The 13,616-nt window shown below is 43.1% G+C and overlaps 1 protein-coding gene across 7 annotated transcripts in view; it reads left to right on the plus strand.

Moving 5' to 3' along the window:
- Positions 1-13,616, plus strand: part of NR3C2 (nuclear receptor subfamily 3 group C member 2) — a 439,920-nt gene that overhangs the window by 390,157 nt on the left and 36,147 nt on the right. For all 7 annotated transcript variants that reach the window (XM_059876106.1, XM_024977376.2, XM_010813712.4 and 4 more), the window contains one exon: positions 6,381-6,538. In XM_059876106.1, coding sequence (XP_059732089.1) covers positions 6,381-6,538 — 158 coding nt within the window. The remainder of the gene's footprint in view (positions 1-6,380; positions 6,539-13,616) is intronic.

Here is a 13,616-nt window from a genome sequence, read left to right on the forward strand (position 1 = left end):
CGGAATTCCCTGGAAATGTACTCTTTACATTCAGCAACAGTGATTTCAGTCCTCTTTCCAAGCTGTATCATTAACTGTTAGAAGAAATTTAAAAAAGGAAAAAGGAAAAAAATATCAAATGGGTGATAGAATTTAAATTTTTTTCTAAAATTGTTCATGATAATAATCCTTTATAAACGTTGGCCACTCAGTTGTTATTGGTATCTTGTCCTTTTACATCCATTTAGTCAGTCAACCTTATAATCAATTCTGATATCATTTAGCTCCCTAAATTAATTTATTAGCTTCCAGGTAATTCAGTACATTCAAGGCTGATTTTTACTGATGCAGAAAAAGCAAAATAAAAAAAAAAAACAGGAGAACAGAAGTAAAGAATTGTATAAATCATGAAAACTTCAGGCTTTAGTAAGCTTATTTTGCTAATCTCTGATAGAATGTAGGAAAATTTTTCTTCTTATTTAGAAGGTTACATTACACACCTGATGTCCGGTGTATGAGGAAAGTAAGGCTGTAACATCAAGAAGATCATGTTCTTTTTGCTCACACAGGAAAGCAAACCAGCTTCCCACCCAGCTGTCTTTTTGCTCTTCTCCAGCCCATAGATTCTGGATGATTTCCAGGAGCCCTGCTGCATTTAATAAGTAAATTCAGAAAATCTAGGCAGACCTCCAAAATTTGAGGTTTTGCCTAAGTTCTCTTTTATTTGTGGGTCTGTTTCAACTTCTAAAATATCTGGCTGGGAAAATGGTACAATATATTTCCGTCACAGCAGTAAAACACAAGTAATATTTGACACAAGTTGTTCATCATCTTGAGAATTTTTGATAACACAACTGTCAGAAGTATGAAAGCTTTTGGTTAATCTCAGTAGCTACACCAAACAGCACTGAAATACAGTCATGAAATGTGCTCACTCCATTCTCATTTTAGGTAATGTTTTAAATGTGTAATATCCATAAGTATCTGTATAAATGAAAGGTTTACTCCATAACATTTTGAAACTTAAAAAAAAAATGTGTCTCAATAGGTGGGCTGTGAAAGCATGTATATATAAACTCTCAGTTTATTTTATAAAGTTTTGGGTTAACCTTAAGATTTTGGTAGAAAGCGCATCTATAGTTTCACAGTTAACATTCTACCTATTTCCATCGTTCTTTATGTTTTTGTATACTTTTAAAACAAGGGTTTAATTTGAAAGAAAAAAACTGTTACATAATGAAGGCCATCTAATTATGAGTGTGAATGTCAAATATTTGAAACCACAACTAATATTGTGGCAGCCTCAGGAATGTGTGCAATGCCTACAGGGATTTATTTTTTCCCCACAAAAATAGAGTTAAGATAAACCACAAACCAAAAGCCTCAACAATTAAAACTCAAGGAGGTCATTAACATCATGTGTGAAGTGAATTTGCAAGATAATCCATATCTTTATATAGGACAACAGGGTTTATTTGGGAGCAGTGGTATTCTTGATTCCCGGGGTTACATGTAGCACTCAAAAACATACTTAGCTGTTCTAAAGAGCTGATGACCCAAGTGAATTTTTACTGATACCAGTTATAAATGAGCAAGGCAAATTGGAAGTGGTCAAACAAGAGATGGTAAGAGTGAATGTCAACATTCTAGGAATCAGCAAACTGAAATGGACTGGAATGGGTGAATTTAACTCAGATGACCATTATATCTACTATTGCGGGCAGGAATCCCTCAGAAGAAATGCAGTAGCCATCATGGTCAACAAAAGAGTCCAAAATGCAGTACTTGTATGCAGTCTCAAAAACGACAGAATGATCTCTGTTCGTTTCCAAGGCAAACCATTCAATATCACAGTAATCCAAGTCTATGCCCCAACCAGTAATGCTGAAGAAGCTGAAGTTGAACGGTTCTATGAAGACCTACAAGACCTTTTAGAACTAACACCCAAAAAAGATGTCCTTTTCATTCTAGGGGAGTGGAATGCAAAAGTAGGAAGTCAAGAAACACCTGGAGTAACAGGCAAATTTGGCCTTGGAATACGGAATGAAGCAGGGCAAAGACTAATAGAGTTTTGTGAAGAAAATGCACTGGTCATAACAAACACTCTCTTCCAGCAACATAAGAGAAGACTCTACACATGGACATCACCAGATGGTCAACACCGAAATCAGATTGATTATACTCTTTGCAGCCAAAGATGGAGAAGCTCTATACAGTCAGCAAAAACAAGACCAGGAGCTGACTGTGGCTCAGACCATGAACTCCTTATTGCCAAATTCAGACTGAAATTGAAGAAAGTAGGGAAAACCACTACACCATTCAGGTATGACCTAAATCAAATCCCTTATGCTTATACAGTGCAAGTGAAAAATAGATTTAACAGACTAGATCTGATAGAGTGCCTGATGAACTATGGAATGAGGTTCGTGACATTGTACAGGAGACAGGGATCAAGACCATCCCCATGGAAAAGAAATACAAAAAAGCAAAATGGCTGTCTGGGGAGGCCTTACAAATAGCTGTGAAAAGAAGAGAAGCGAAAAGTAAAGGAGAAAAGGAAAGGTATAAGCATCTGAATGCAGAGTTCCAAAGAATAGCAAGAAGAGATAAGAAAGCCTTCTTCAGCGATCAATGCGAAGAAATAGAGGAAAACAACAGAATGGGAAAGACTAGAGATCTCTTCAAGAAAATCAGAGATACCAAAGGAACATTTCATGCAAAGATGGGCTCGATAAAGGACAGAAATGCTATGGACCTAACAGAAGTAGAAGATATTAAGAAGAGATGGAAAGAATACACAGGAAAACTGTACAGAAAAGATCTTCATGACCCAGATAATCATGGTGGTGTGCTCACTGACGTAGAACCAGACATCCTGGAATGTGAAGTCAAGTGGGCCTTAGAAAGCATCACTACGAACAAAGCTAGTGGAGGTGATAGAATTCCAGTTGAGCTATTTCAAATCCTGAAAGATGATGCTGTGAAAGTGCTGCACTCAATATGCCAGCAAATTTGGAAAACTCAGCAGTGGCCACAGGACTGGAAAAGGTCAGTTTTCATTCCAATCCCAAAGAAAGGCAGTGCCAAAGAATGCTCAAACTACCACACAGTTGCACTCATCTCACACGCTAGTAAAGTAATGCTCAAAATTCTTCAGGCCAGGCTTCAGCAATACGTGAACCATGAACTTCCTGATGTTCAAGCTGGTTTTAGAAAAGGCAGAGGAACCAGAGATCAAATTGCCAACATCCACTGGATCATGTAAAAAGAGAGTTCCAGAAAAACATCTATTTCTGCTTTATTGACTATGCCAAAGCCTTTGACTGTGTGGATCACAATAAACTGTGGAAAATTCTCTGAAAGAGATGGGAATACCAGACCACCTGATCTGCCTCTTGAGAAATTTGTATGCAGGTCAGGAAGCAACAGTTAGAACTGGACATGGAAAAACAGACTGGTTCCAAATAGGAAAAGGAGTACGTCAAGGCTGTATATTGTCACCCTGTTTATTTAACTTATATGCAGAGTACATCATGAGAAATGCTGGACTGGAAGAAACACAAGCTGGAATCCAGATTGCCCGGAGAAATATCAATAACCTCAGATATGCAGATGACACCACCCTTATGGCAGAAAGTGAAGAGGAACTAAAAAGCCTCTTGATGAAAGTGAAAGTGGAGAGTGAAAAAGTTGGCTTAAAGCTCAACATTCAGAAAATGAAGATCATGGCATCCGGACCCATCACTTCATGGGAAATAGATAGGGAAACAGTGGAAACAGTGTCAGACTTTATTTTTCTGGGCTCCAAAATCACTGCAGATGGTGACTGCAGCCATGAAATTAAAAGACGCTTACTCCTTACAAGGAAAGTTATGACCAACCTAGATAGCATATTCAAAAGCAGAGACATTACTTTGCCAACAAAGGTCTGTCTAGTCAAGGCTATGGTTTTTCCTGTGGTCATGTATGGATGTGAGAGTTGGACTGTGAAGAAGGCTGAGGGCCGAAGAATTGATGCTTTTGAAGTGTGGTGTTGGAGAAGACTTTTGAGAGTCCCTTGGACTGCAAGGAGATCCAACCAGTCCATTCTGAAGGAGATCAGTCCTGGGATTTCTTTGGAAGGAATGATGCTAAAGCTGAAACTCCAGTATTTTGGCCACCTCATGCGAAGAGTTGACTCATTGGAAGACTCTGATGCTGGGAGGGATTGGGGGCAGGAGGAGAAGGGGACGACAGAGGATGAGATGGCTGGATGGCATCACCGACTCGATGGACGTGAGTCTGGGTGAACTCCGGGAGTTGGTGATGGACAGGGAGGCCTGGCGTGCTGCGATTCATGGGGTCACAAAGTTCGGACACGACTGAGCGACTGATCTGATCTGATAAATGAGCAAATAGCATGTGCAATTGAGAAATGAAAGTAAGAGCAATTTCATACTCAAGACTATTAATACCACAAGATGAATTTTTCTCATCTTCATCTTCCAAAAATGAAAGTTCTCAGTGACTTTATTTTTCAGAGTTAAAGCATCAGTACGTATTGGCTGTAGTGAACAAAAGCAAGCGTGTAAGTGGATTTTCAAAGGGAGCATCTGTAGTTTACGCTCTGCCCTCCATCTCCTCGCAGAATGCAGGCACAGGTTGCTCCCTGTGTCCATAAACTGTGTTCACGTGTGTCCTGGGAAAGATCACCTCCTTTGAGGTCCCAGAAGCACTTATTATGCTTACAGGTGCTGAATTTCAAAGTATTATTTTCAGTGAGATGTTTTTCATTTAATTAGAAAAAACTAGCAACTCTATAGGCCTTCCCTGGTGGCTCAGATGGTAAAGAATCTGCCTGCAATGCAGGAGACCCAGGTTCAGTCCCTGGGTTGGGAAGATCCCCTGGAGAAGGAAGTGGCACCCCACTCCAGTATTCTTGCCTGAGAATTCCATGCATGGAGGAGCCTGGCGGGCTACACTCCATGGGGTCTCAAAAGTCTGACATGACTGTGTGCGCATGCACACACACAGGCACGCTCTATACAAGGAAAGAAGAAAACATACTTCTTAATTTTCTCTTATTGAAGATAAAGGTGAATGTGACTTCTTCCCTTCGGAAGGTTGTGATCTTGTTTTGTATGTACAGCACTGTCCTTTTACCCGTCACACACACAAATCCGGGCACAGACCTGCCGGCAGGCTGTCTGGGTGGTCACGTGACAGTGCCTCAGTGGTCATGTGATCTTAGAGCAAAGAGAATAGGAAGTGCTTCTTTGCAGCATGTCCTCCCCCTGATAGACAGCTGGTTTCCCCAAGTGTCTTTGACATTTGAACTTGAATTTCTAATTTCAGCCCCAGCTTAGATTGTCTGTGTTTCTTCCAGTTGTCCTAAAAATCAAAGTATATTTTCCTACCTCAGACGTATTGGCAAGTTAGGGTTCATAAAAACTTTGATGACAGGCCACAGGATAGTGTAGCATTGAGGTTAAGAGACAGGCATTGGAAGCAGACCTAGGTTTCTGCTCTTTCTCTGCCATGTATTTATTGTGTCCTTGGGCTAGTGATTAAATGTCCAATCTTCAGTCTCCACATCTGTGAAATGAGGATAATATAATGATTATGTCATAAGAGGTCATAAGATTGATGTCAAGATGAAGCAAGTTAATATAAGCAAAGTGCATTCTAACATACACCTGCTAAGCCAGTTACTCTCTTGTATATGTGTGTATACAGAGGTTAACCATTATATAGCTGCCATATTCAGAGAAGGCAGTGGCACCCCACTCCAGTACTCTTGCCTGGCAAATCCCATGGACGGAGGAGCCTGGTAGGCTGCAGTCCATGGGTTCGCTAGGAGTCGGACACAACTGAGCAACTTCACTTTCACTTTTCACTTTCCTGCATTGGAGAAGGAAATGGCAACCCACTCCAGTGTTCTTGCCTGGAGAATCCCAGGGACGGGGGAGCCTGGTGGGCTGCTGTCTCTGGGGTTGCACAGAGTCAGACACAACTGAAGCGATGCAGCAGCAGCAGCTACCATATTTACTCATAAGGGATTCCCCAGTGGCTCAGTGGTAAAGAACTCTCCTGCAATACAGGAGATGCAGGAAATGCAGGTTCGATCCCTGGGTCAGGAAGATCCCCCAGAGAAGGAATTGGCAGCCCATTCCAGTATTCTGGCTGGAAAAATCCCATGGACAAAGGAAGAGGAGCCTGGCAGGCTGCAGTCTGTGGGGTCACGCAGAGTCAGACACAACTGAACACACACACACATATTGATCAATGCAGTAAGCAAGATGCAGTGTCAGTCTCAAAGTGTGAGCCTCATGACCTCAAAATAGCCTACGCCATCTAACCACGAAGGTGCTAAAGCTGATTTCCATTTTGAGAACTTACATGTCTGTATTCCTTCACCACAGTTCCAAAGGATGGCCTCAAAAGCCAGGCTGCGTTTGAAGAAATGAGGACAAATTACATCAAGGAGCTGAGAAAGATGGTAACGAAGTGTCCCAGCAACTCTGGGCAGAGCTGGCAGAGGTTCTACCAACTAACCAAGCTTCTGGACTCCATGCATGACGTAAGTAGAGCCTGTTGGTGTCTGTCACCCACACACTGTGGGCCCAGAGAAACCGGAGAGCTGAGAAAGTTCTTGAGGCTTTGGGGAGAACAGGGGTATATTATCCACAGGAGGCAACGAGAGGTTAAAAACTGATCAGGGGACTTCCCCTTCAATCCAGTGATTAAGACTCTATACTTCCAATACAGTTCCATTCCTGGTCAGGGGACTAGGATCCCAACATTTTTCATTAAAAAAAAAAAACACCTGATTAGGAAGAAAATTATTTTTTTCAGAATACCTTTGAAACAAACTTCATTTAAAGTGAAAGGTGTGGCTCTTTCCCCTCCTGAGCAGAGTGTAAGAGAAATGTGCGCCATCGTGGCAAAACCCTGAGCTCGGGGCCAGAGAAGGAAGGGCCTCAGATTTGCTGCAGGTGTCAGGTCAGGTTTCTCATTTCTGCTGGCAACTTAGGAAATGTTTGGTTAATGGGAATGTTTGCTTTAGCATTGCATAAATAATTTCCATCTTCTACAACTGTTCATCTAATAACCCAGTCTTTCAAAAACATTATTAGTGGTCCAGGGCCAGCTGGGATCATCGCATTTTTTGCCAGATTCGGAATCTTATATTCACTGTTCTTCATAGGAGTCACCTTTCTTGTCTTGTGTAAATATGCAAAGTAAACTCTTGAGCTTGTTTCTAATTTACTGAGTTACAGATGTAGTCAAGGCGTTAGCACTTTCTACAAAATACTGATTCGGATAACTTGGTTTGTCATGCCACTTAAAATGTGCTTCTCATTTCATTTTGCAAGCAGTTTCTTCAGTTCTGGTTCGAAAAAAGTTGTACACGGTCATGCTAATTTAACATTTTTATATTTGCTTTCTTTTGGTACATTGATTGCCCAAGTTCAGCCCATGTGATTTGGATAAGAAACCTTTTTCAACTGTTTCCTTGTTGCTGAGGACAATGTTGACAGGCTTGATGACCAATATTATAATTGTGTTGCTACTGAAATAATGGTTCATCCTTTAGAGACTTGTCTATGCCACTGGAATGGTATGTCTTTTGGGGTTGGTTGATAAAAGAATGTCGCTTTCCAGGGTTTTACACTGAAGACCCAGTGCATATCACACTGGCCTTTACTTTCTCTGAACATTTCACGTGATAAGAATCAAATTCCCACAAGGTGAATTCAGTGATAGATAGTTGGACTAGTTATCAGTGGCCTCAAAGCACGACTTACTGGAAAATCTCCGAGATAATAAATGATGGGCTACAAGACTTTGGGGAACACAGCCAACAGTGCTCTTCACAACTCTCACAAAAGGAAGCAAAGGAAAGTAGAGCATGAGGCAGGGTCATCCACCCAAGAATCAGGAGCACTGTTAACACTCTCCTGTTGGTTTTGTTGAAAGCCTTTCTTAGTGGAGCTGTTGCAGAAAGGGGGACTCCTTCCAGGATCGAGGGGCTTCCCTTGTACCTCAGTCGATAAAGAATCTGCCTGCAATGCAGGAGACCTGGGTTCCATCCCTGGGTTGGGAAGATCCCCTGGAGAAGGAAATGGCAACCCACTCCAGTATTCTTGCCTAGAAAATCTCATGGACAGAGGAGCCTCATGGGCTACAGCCCATGGGGTCGCAAAGAGTCAGACACGACTGAGCGACTAACCCTTCCTTCCTTCCTGGATCGAGAGGGGGCTCTTGTCTGACACTCAGAAATGAATTATCCAAAGACACACACATGCTGACAAAGCCAGAGACTTTATTGGGAAGGGGTGCCTGGGTGGAGAGCAGGAGGGTAAGGGAACCCAGGAGGACTGTTCTGCCACGTTGCTTGAAGTCTTGGGTTTTATAGTAATGGGGTTAGTTCCCAGGTTGTCTCTGGCCAGTTATTCTTTATTCTGACTCAGGGTCCTTCTTGGTGGCGTGCACCTCATTCAGCCAAGATGGATTCCAGCGAGGAGGATTCTGGAAGGTTGTTAGGACGTGAGGCATCTCCTTTTGACCTTTCCCAAACGCTTCCAGTTGGTGGTGGCTTGTTAGTTCCGTGTTCCTTAACAGGCCCTCCTGTTGTAAAATAACTCATCCACATAGTTAGCATGGTGGCTTGCCAGAGTGGGCCGTTTCAGTCAGCATTTCTCCTAACAGACCTGGGCTGGGAGCAGGGGCCAGGGAGCAGAAGGTGTGATTCTTTCTTGATGAAACATGTTATTCATGCAAATGATTGGCAGGCACAAGTGCAGTTGTAAAATGAGTGTGTAATTGGCATCAGGTAATCTCATGAAAAAGATACACTTTGAAGTACTTTGCATATAATGAGACTCAACAACAGAAGTTAAAACTTGTTTATCTACAGCCTTAAGGAATCTCAATGCCTTTGGGAATCTCAGTGCACAGTGGGATGGTGAAAACCCCCAGAGGCCACACCAGTAGTCAGGGTGTCAAACTGTCCTCCGCTGGCTTGTTTTTAGCACCAGCTCATTGAGCTGCTTGCCAGTGGCTACTCAGTAAGCAATAGCCAAGTGTCTAAGTCATAAATGATGATTTTCTGCCAGATCCCCCCAAAGCAAATCAGTGTCTTGTTCAGTCACTAAGTCATGTGTGACTCTTTGCTGCCCCATGGGCTGCAGCATGCTAGGCTCCTCTGGCCTTCACTGCCTCCCAGAGTTTGCTCAGATTCATGACCTTTGAGTCGGTGATGCTATCTGACCATCTATCCTCTGCTCCTCCCTTTCCCTTTTGCCTTCCCAGCATCAAGATCTTTTCCAATGAATCGGCTCTTCATATCAGGTGACCAAAGTAATGGAACTTTGGCATCAGTCCTTCCTATGAATATGTTTTCAGTATTTTTTTATTACAGTGAAATCGATACAAAATAAGCTGAACATACTTAAAGCGTACCGTTTGGGGTGTTTGAGACATGTATACACCCATGAAACAATGATTGAAATCAAGAGAGCAGACATCCCCATCACTCCAGAAGTTTTCTTGCGCCCTTTTAAAAAATCAGAAGTATACTTGATTTACACTGTTGTTGATTTCTGCTGTACAGCAGAGTGCCTCAGTTATACATATATATATATTCTTTTCCATTATCTTTTATTGCAGACTACTGAATATGGTTCCCTGTGCTGTATGGTAGACTTTGTTGTTCATCCATCAGCTGTCCTGCTGCCTCCTCCTCCTCAGTTGCTTTCTGGATTGCTTTCTGGCAGTGTAGATTGGTTGATACATGTTAGTGTTTCATACCCATGGAATCATACAGTATTATAGTATGTAGTCTGCTGTATCTGGCTTCCTTCGCTTGACATAAGATTTGGGGACTCATCCATGCTGTTGCCATATAGCAATACTTCATTCCTACTTATTGCTGACCGACCTCCCATTGTGAAGATATTCTACAGTTTGGGGGTCCCGTCACCCATTGATGGACATTTGGATTGTTTCCAGATTAGGGACAGTTTCAGAGTAAGTTGGGCTTCCTTGGTAGCTCAGCTGGTAAAGAATCTGCCTGCAATGCAGGTGACTCCAGTTCGATTCCTGGGTTGGGAAGATCCCCTGAAGAAGGGATAGGCTACCCATTCCAGTATTCTCGAGCTTCCCTGGTGGCTCAGACAGTAAAGAATCCTCCTGCAATGCAGGAGACCTGGGTTCGATCCCTGGGTTAGGAAGATCCCCTTGGAGGAGGGCATGGCAACCCACTCCAGTATTCTTGCCTGGAGAATCCCCATGGACAAAGGAGCCTGGCGGGCTTCAGTCCATGGGGTTTCAAAGAGTCAGACACGACTGAGCGACTAACTACACACACGAAGTTGTGCATTATGTATATGTCTATATATGGACACCACTTTCTTTTTCTTGAGTGAATAACTGGCGGCCATGGAAGACCTGTGTCATATGGTAGGTGTATAACTATTTTCCAAAGTGGCTGCATAGTTGTACAATCCCTCAAGAAGTGTGTGTGAATACAGGTTGCCCCATATCCTTGCTGACATGCAGTATCATTAGTCTTTTTAGTTTTAGCCATTCTAATAGCTGTGTGGTGATGTCTCCCTGGAAAGTAAGTGTTAGTCGCTCAGTCGTGTGTCTGACTCTTTAGGACCCGTCTTTGTGACTGTAGCCCTCCAGGCTTCTCTGTCCATGGAATTTTCCGGGCAAGAATACTGCAGTGGGTTACCATTTTCTATTTCAGGATAGAGTTGTTGAGAAGATAACAATAGTGGTTGGTTAGTCACTGAGTCATGTCCACCTCTCTGCGACCCCATGGACTGTAGCCCGCCAGGCTCCTCTATCCATGGAATTTCCCAGGCAAGAATACTGGAGTGGATAGACATTTCCTTCTCCAGGGGATCTTCTGACCAGAGAGATCAAACCCTGAGTCTCCTGCATTGCAGCAGATTCTGTATTGTCTGAGCCACCAAGGAAGCCCCAAAGTCTCCCTATGGTTTTAATTTGCATTTCCCTCATCATTAATGGTCCTTTCTTATGCTTCTTTACCATCTCTGTGTCCTCTTTGCTGAAATATCTGTCCAACTATTTCTCATTTTTAAAAACTAGGATGTTTGCTTGTAATTGGATTGTTGAGTTTTGAGAGTTCTTTGTATATTCTGGATATAATTCCTTTATAAGACATATAACTTGCAAGTATTTTCTCTCTGTGGCTTATCTTATCATTCTCTTATCAATGTCTTTTGAAGAGCAGGGATTTTCAGTTCTAAGAAAGTTCAGTTGATTATTTTTTCTTTCATGAATCATGTTTTTGGTTTTGTAGCTAAGAATTCCTTGTCAATGCCAACATCACAAAGCTTTTCTGTTTTGTTCTAGAGGTCATTGTCCTTCATTGACTGATATGTAGTATCTCAAAAACCATTTTTGTGTTGTTTTTGGTGGAAGGGTAGATCTAATCCACCTGACTCCACTTTTGCTGGGTGGAGAACATTCTTTGGGGAACCACTGGAATCACTTTAAGCCTAAAACCTTTCATTTTAAACAATCAGAGATGTTTGCCCTCAGAAGTAGCTTAACAGAAGCATCTTCAACGCTCTATTTATTAATATATTCCCATCCCAGACAGAACATTGAAAAACGCATTGTAAGTCTGGAGGGACCTTTCTAACATTCACGCTTACTCAGACTTGAGACTGCCTACAGCTTTTTCATTAGAGTAAATTAGTGAGTCAACATTTGTGGAATTTTCTTCCAGGCAACAAAGAGCTACAGGAGGACTGGCTCTGTACGCAGAGCCTCGTTCTGGTCACTTTGTGGAAAAAGAGCATGTGTTCCTGAGAGTCACACAGACAAGAACCTTGTGCCTGTAAATCCAAGTTCTGTTTAAGTAGCATGCCTAGTATGCCCAGCCTCGGGACGCACGTATCTGGGGACATGTGTACACACTTCTCAGGACATACGGTTTTCTCCCACATGGTGCACACGTGTGTTGGCAGAACAGGGCCAGGGTGAGTGAAGGAACAGCGTCTGAAAGATCAGGTTGGCAGTCAAGTATTTGAACGGGTCAGCAACTTGAATGAATCCCAAACCCTCCGAACATCAGTCTCCCTCCCAAAAAAGGTTCAAAGAAAGCAGTTGTGGCCAGGCTTCTAGGGATGGGTGTGTTTCTGCATTCTAAATGGGTGTTATATGTAAAGCACACAGATTCCTTATTCTTCCAGAGAGAATTGAGAATTACTAGTCACTTTCTTCTCCAATGGCTCAGCAGGGAAAGATCTCCTGCAGTGCAGGAGACAAAGGAGATGTGGGTTTGATCCCTGGGTTTGGATGATCACCTGGAGGAATACTGGAAATGGCACCCCACTCCACTATTCTTGCCTGGAAAATCCCATGGACAGAGGAGCCTGGTGGGCTACAGTCCATGTGGTCGCAAAGAGTTAGGCATGGCTGAGTGACATGGCTGAGCAACTCGGTACACACAGTCACTTTCTAGGTATTGCTAGGAGTGGCAGTTAATTTCCTATTAGTGAAGAAGGCACATTTCTCATGAATTTATTGGTAGCGTCTATTCATTCATGGAGATCAAGGGCTATTTATGCTATGATCAGGGTGTAGAACAGCTAGGGTTCTAGCTTCTTGTAAAGGTTAAAGGATGATATTAATAGTATTTCTCAGAAGCAAAATGTTACCCTTTCTCTGTTAAGTAGAATCAAGGCCATACTATTGTAATGGACTTTATTTCCGTGTACATAATACGTTGCCTCATGCCTAGCAAACCTGTGACTACAGAGGATACAAAATAACTATAGGACACCAACCTACCCCTCAAACTGCTTAGAGTCTAAAATGAGGCAGCTAGAACACTCCACAGGGCAGAAGGTAACTGTGGACAGAGCGATCTTTGAGAGCATACATGCCGCTCATTCATTCACGTGTCTGCAAGCCCCTCCCTGTGTTCCAGGACGAGAGGTACAGATGGGGACAGAATACCTGTCTTTAGGTACCGCTTGCTCTTAAGGGAGAGCATCCTGTTCAAAAGGGGAAGCAGGGGGATCTGTTCAGATGCCTCAGTACCTGTGTTATTTCATGCCCTTCTAAAAACTCCCTGTAAGATAGGTATTATTCTCATTATTCCCATTCCTGTCCTTAGGATTCCCACTTGCTCTGATAGAGGAAGAGGTTCATCTAATTCAACAAATACATTAGTGTCTAAAAGCGGCAGGCATTGCAATGGAGGGAGAGAGACAAATCTGGCCTCGGGGAGCTTTCCCCGTGCTCAAGACCACCAACAACACCATCCAGGGCGGGGGCTGGGAGCTCTGCAGACATGAGCACACTGGGCATTGTGTGCTCACGGATGTTTATTCTGAGTTGCTGGAAAACCTTGTCGGGTAGGTCTAGGAGTCAGTCGTGCTGGGCAGGGGTCATGGAAGGCTTCTGGAAGTGGAGTAAGGGTGTCTCAGAGAATCTTTATTTCTTGGAAGATGAGGCAGAGGTCCAGAGAGTGACTTCTCAGGGTCCCTAGGGAGCCAGTGGCAGCTGCAACCCTCTGCTGGTGCTCCCCATACCCGCCACGCGATGCAGGAGGGCCTCAGGCTGCTGGCTGCCGTTGCGTCCCAGGCTGGGCTGCGTCTCCAGAGCTCAGA

Source organism: Bos taurus, chromosome 17, assembly GCF_002263795.3.
Source record: "Bos taurus isolate L1 Dominette 01449 registration number 42190680 breed Hereford chromosome 17, ARS-UCD2.0, whole genome shotgun sequence".
In the NCBI taxonomy this organism is placed as follows: domain Eukaryota; kingdom Metazoa; phylum Chordata; class Mammalia; order Artiodactyla; family Bovidae; genus Bos; species Bos taurus.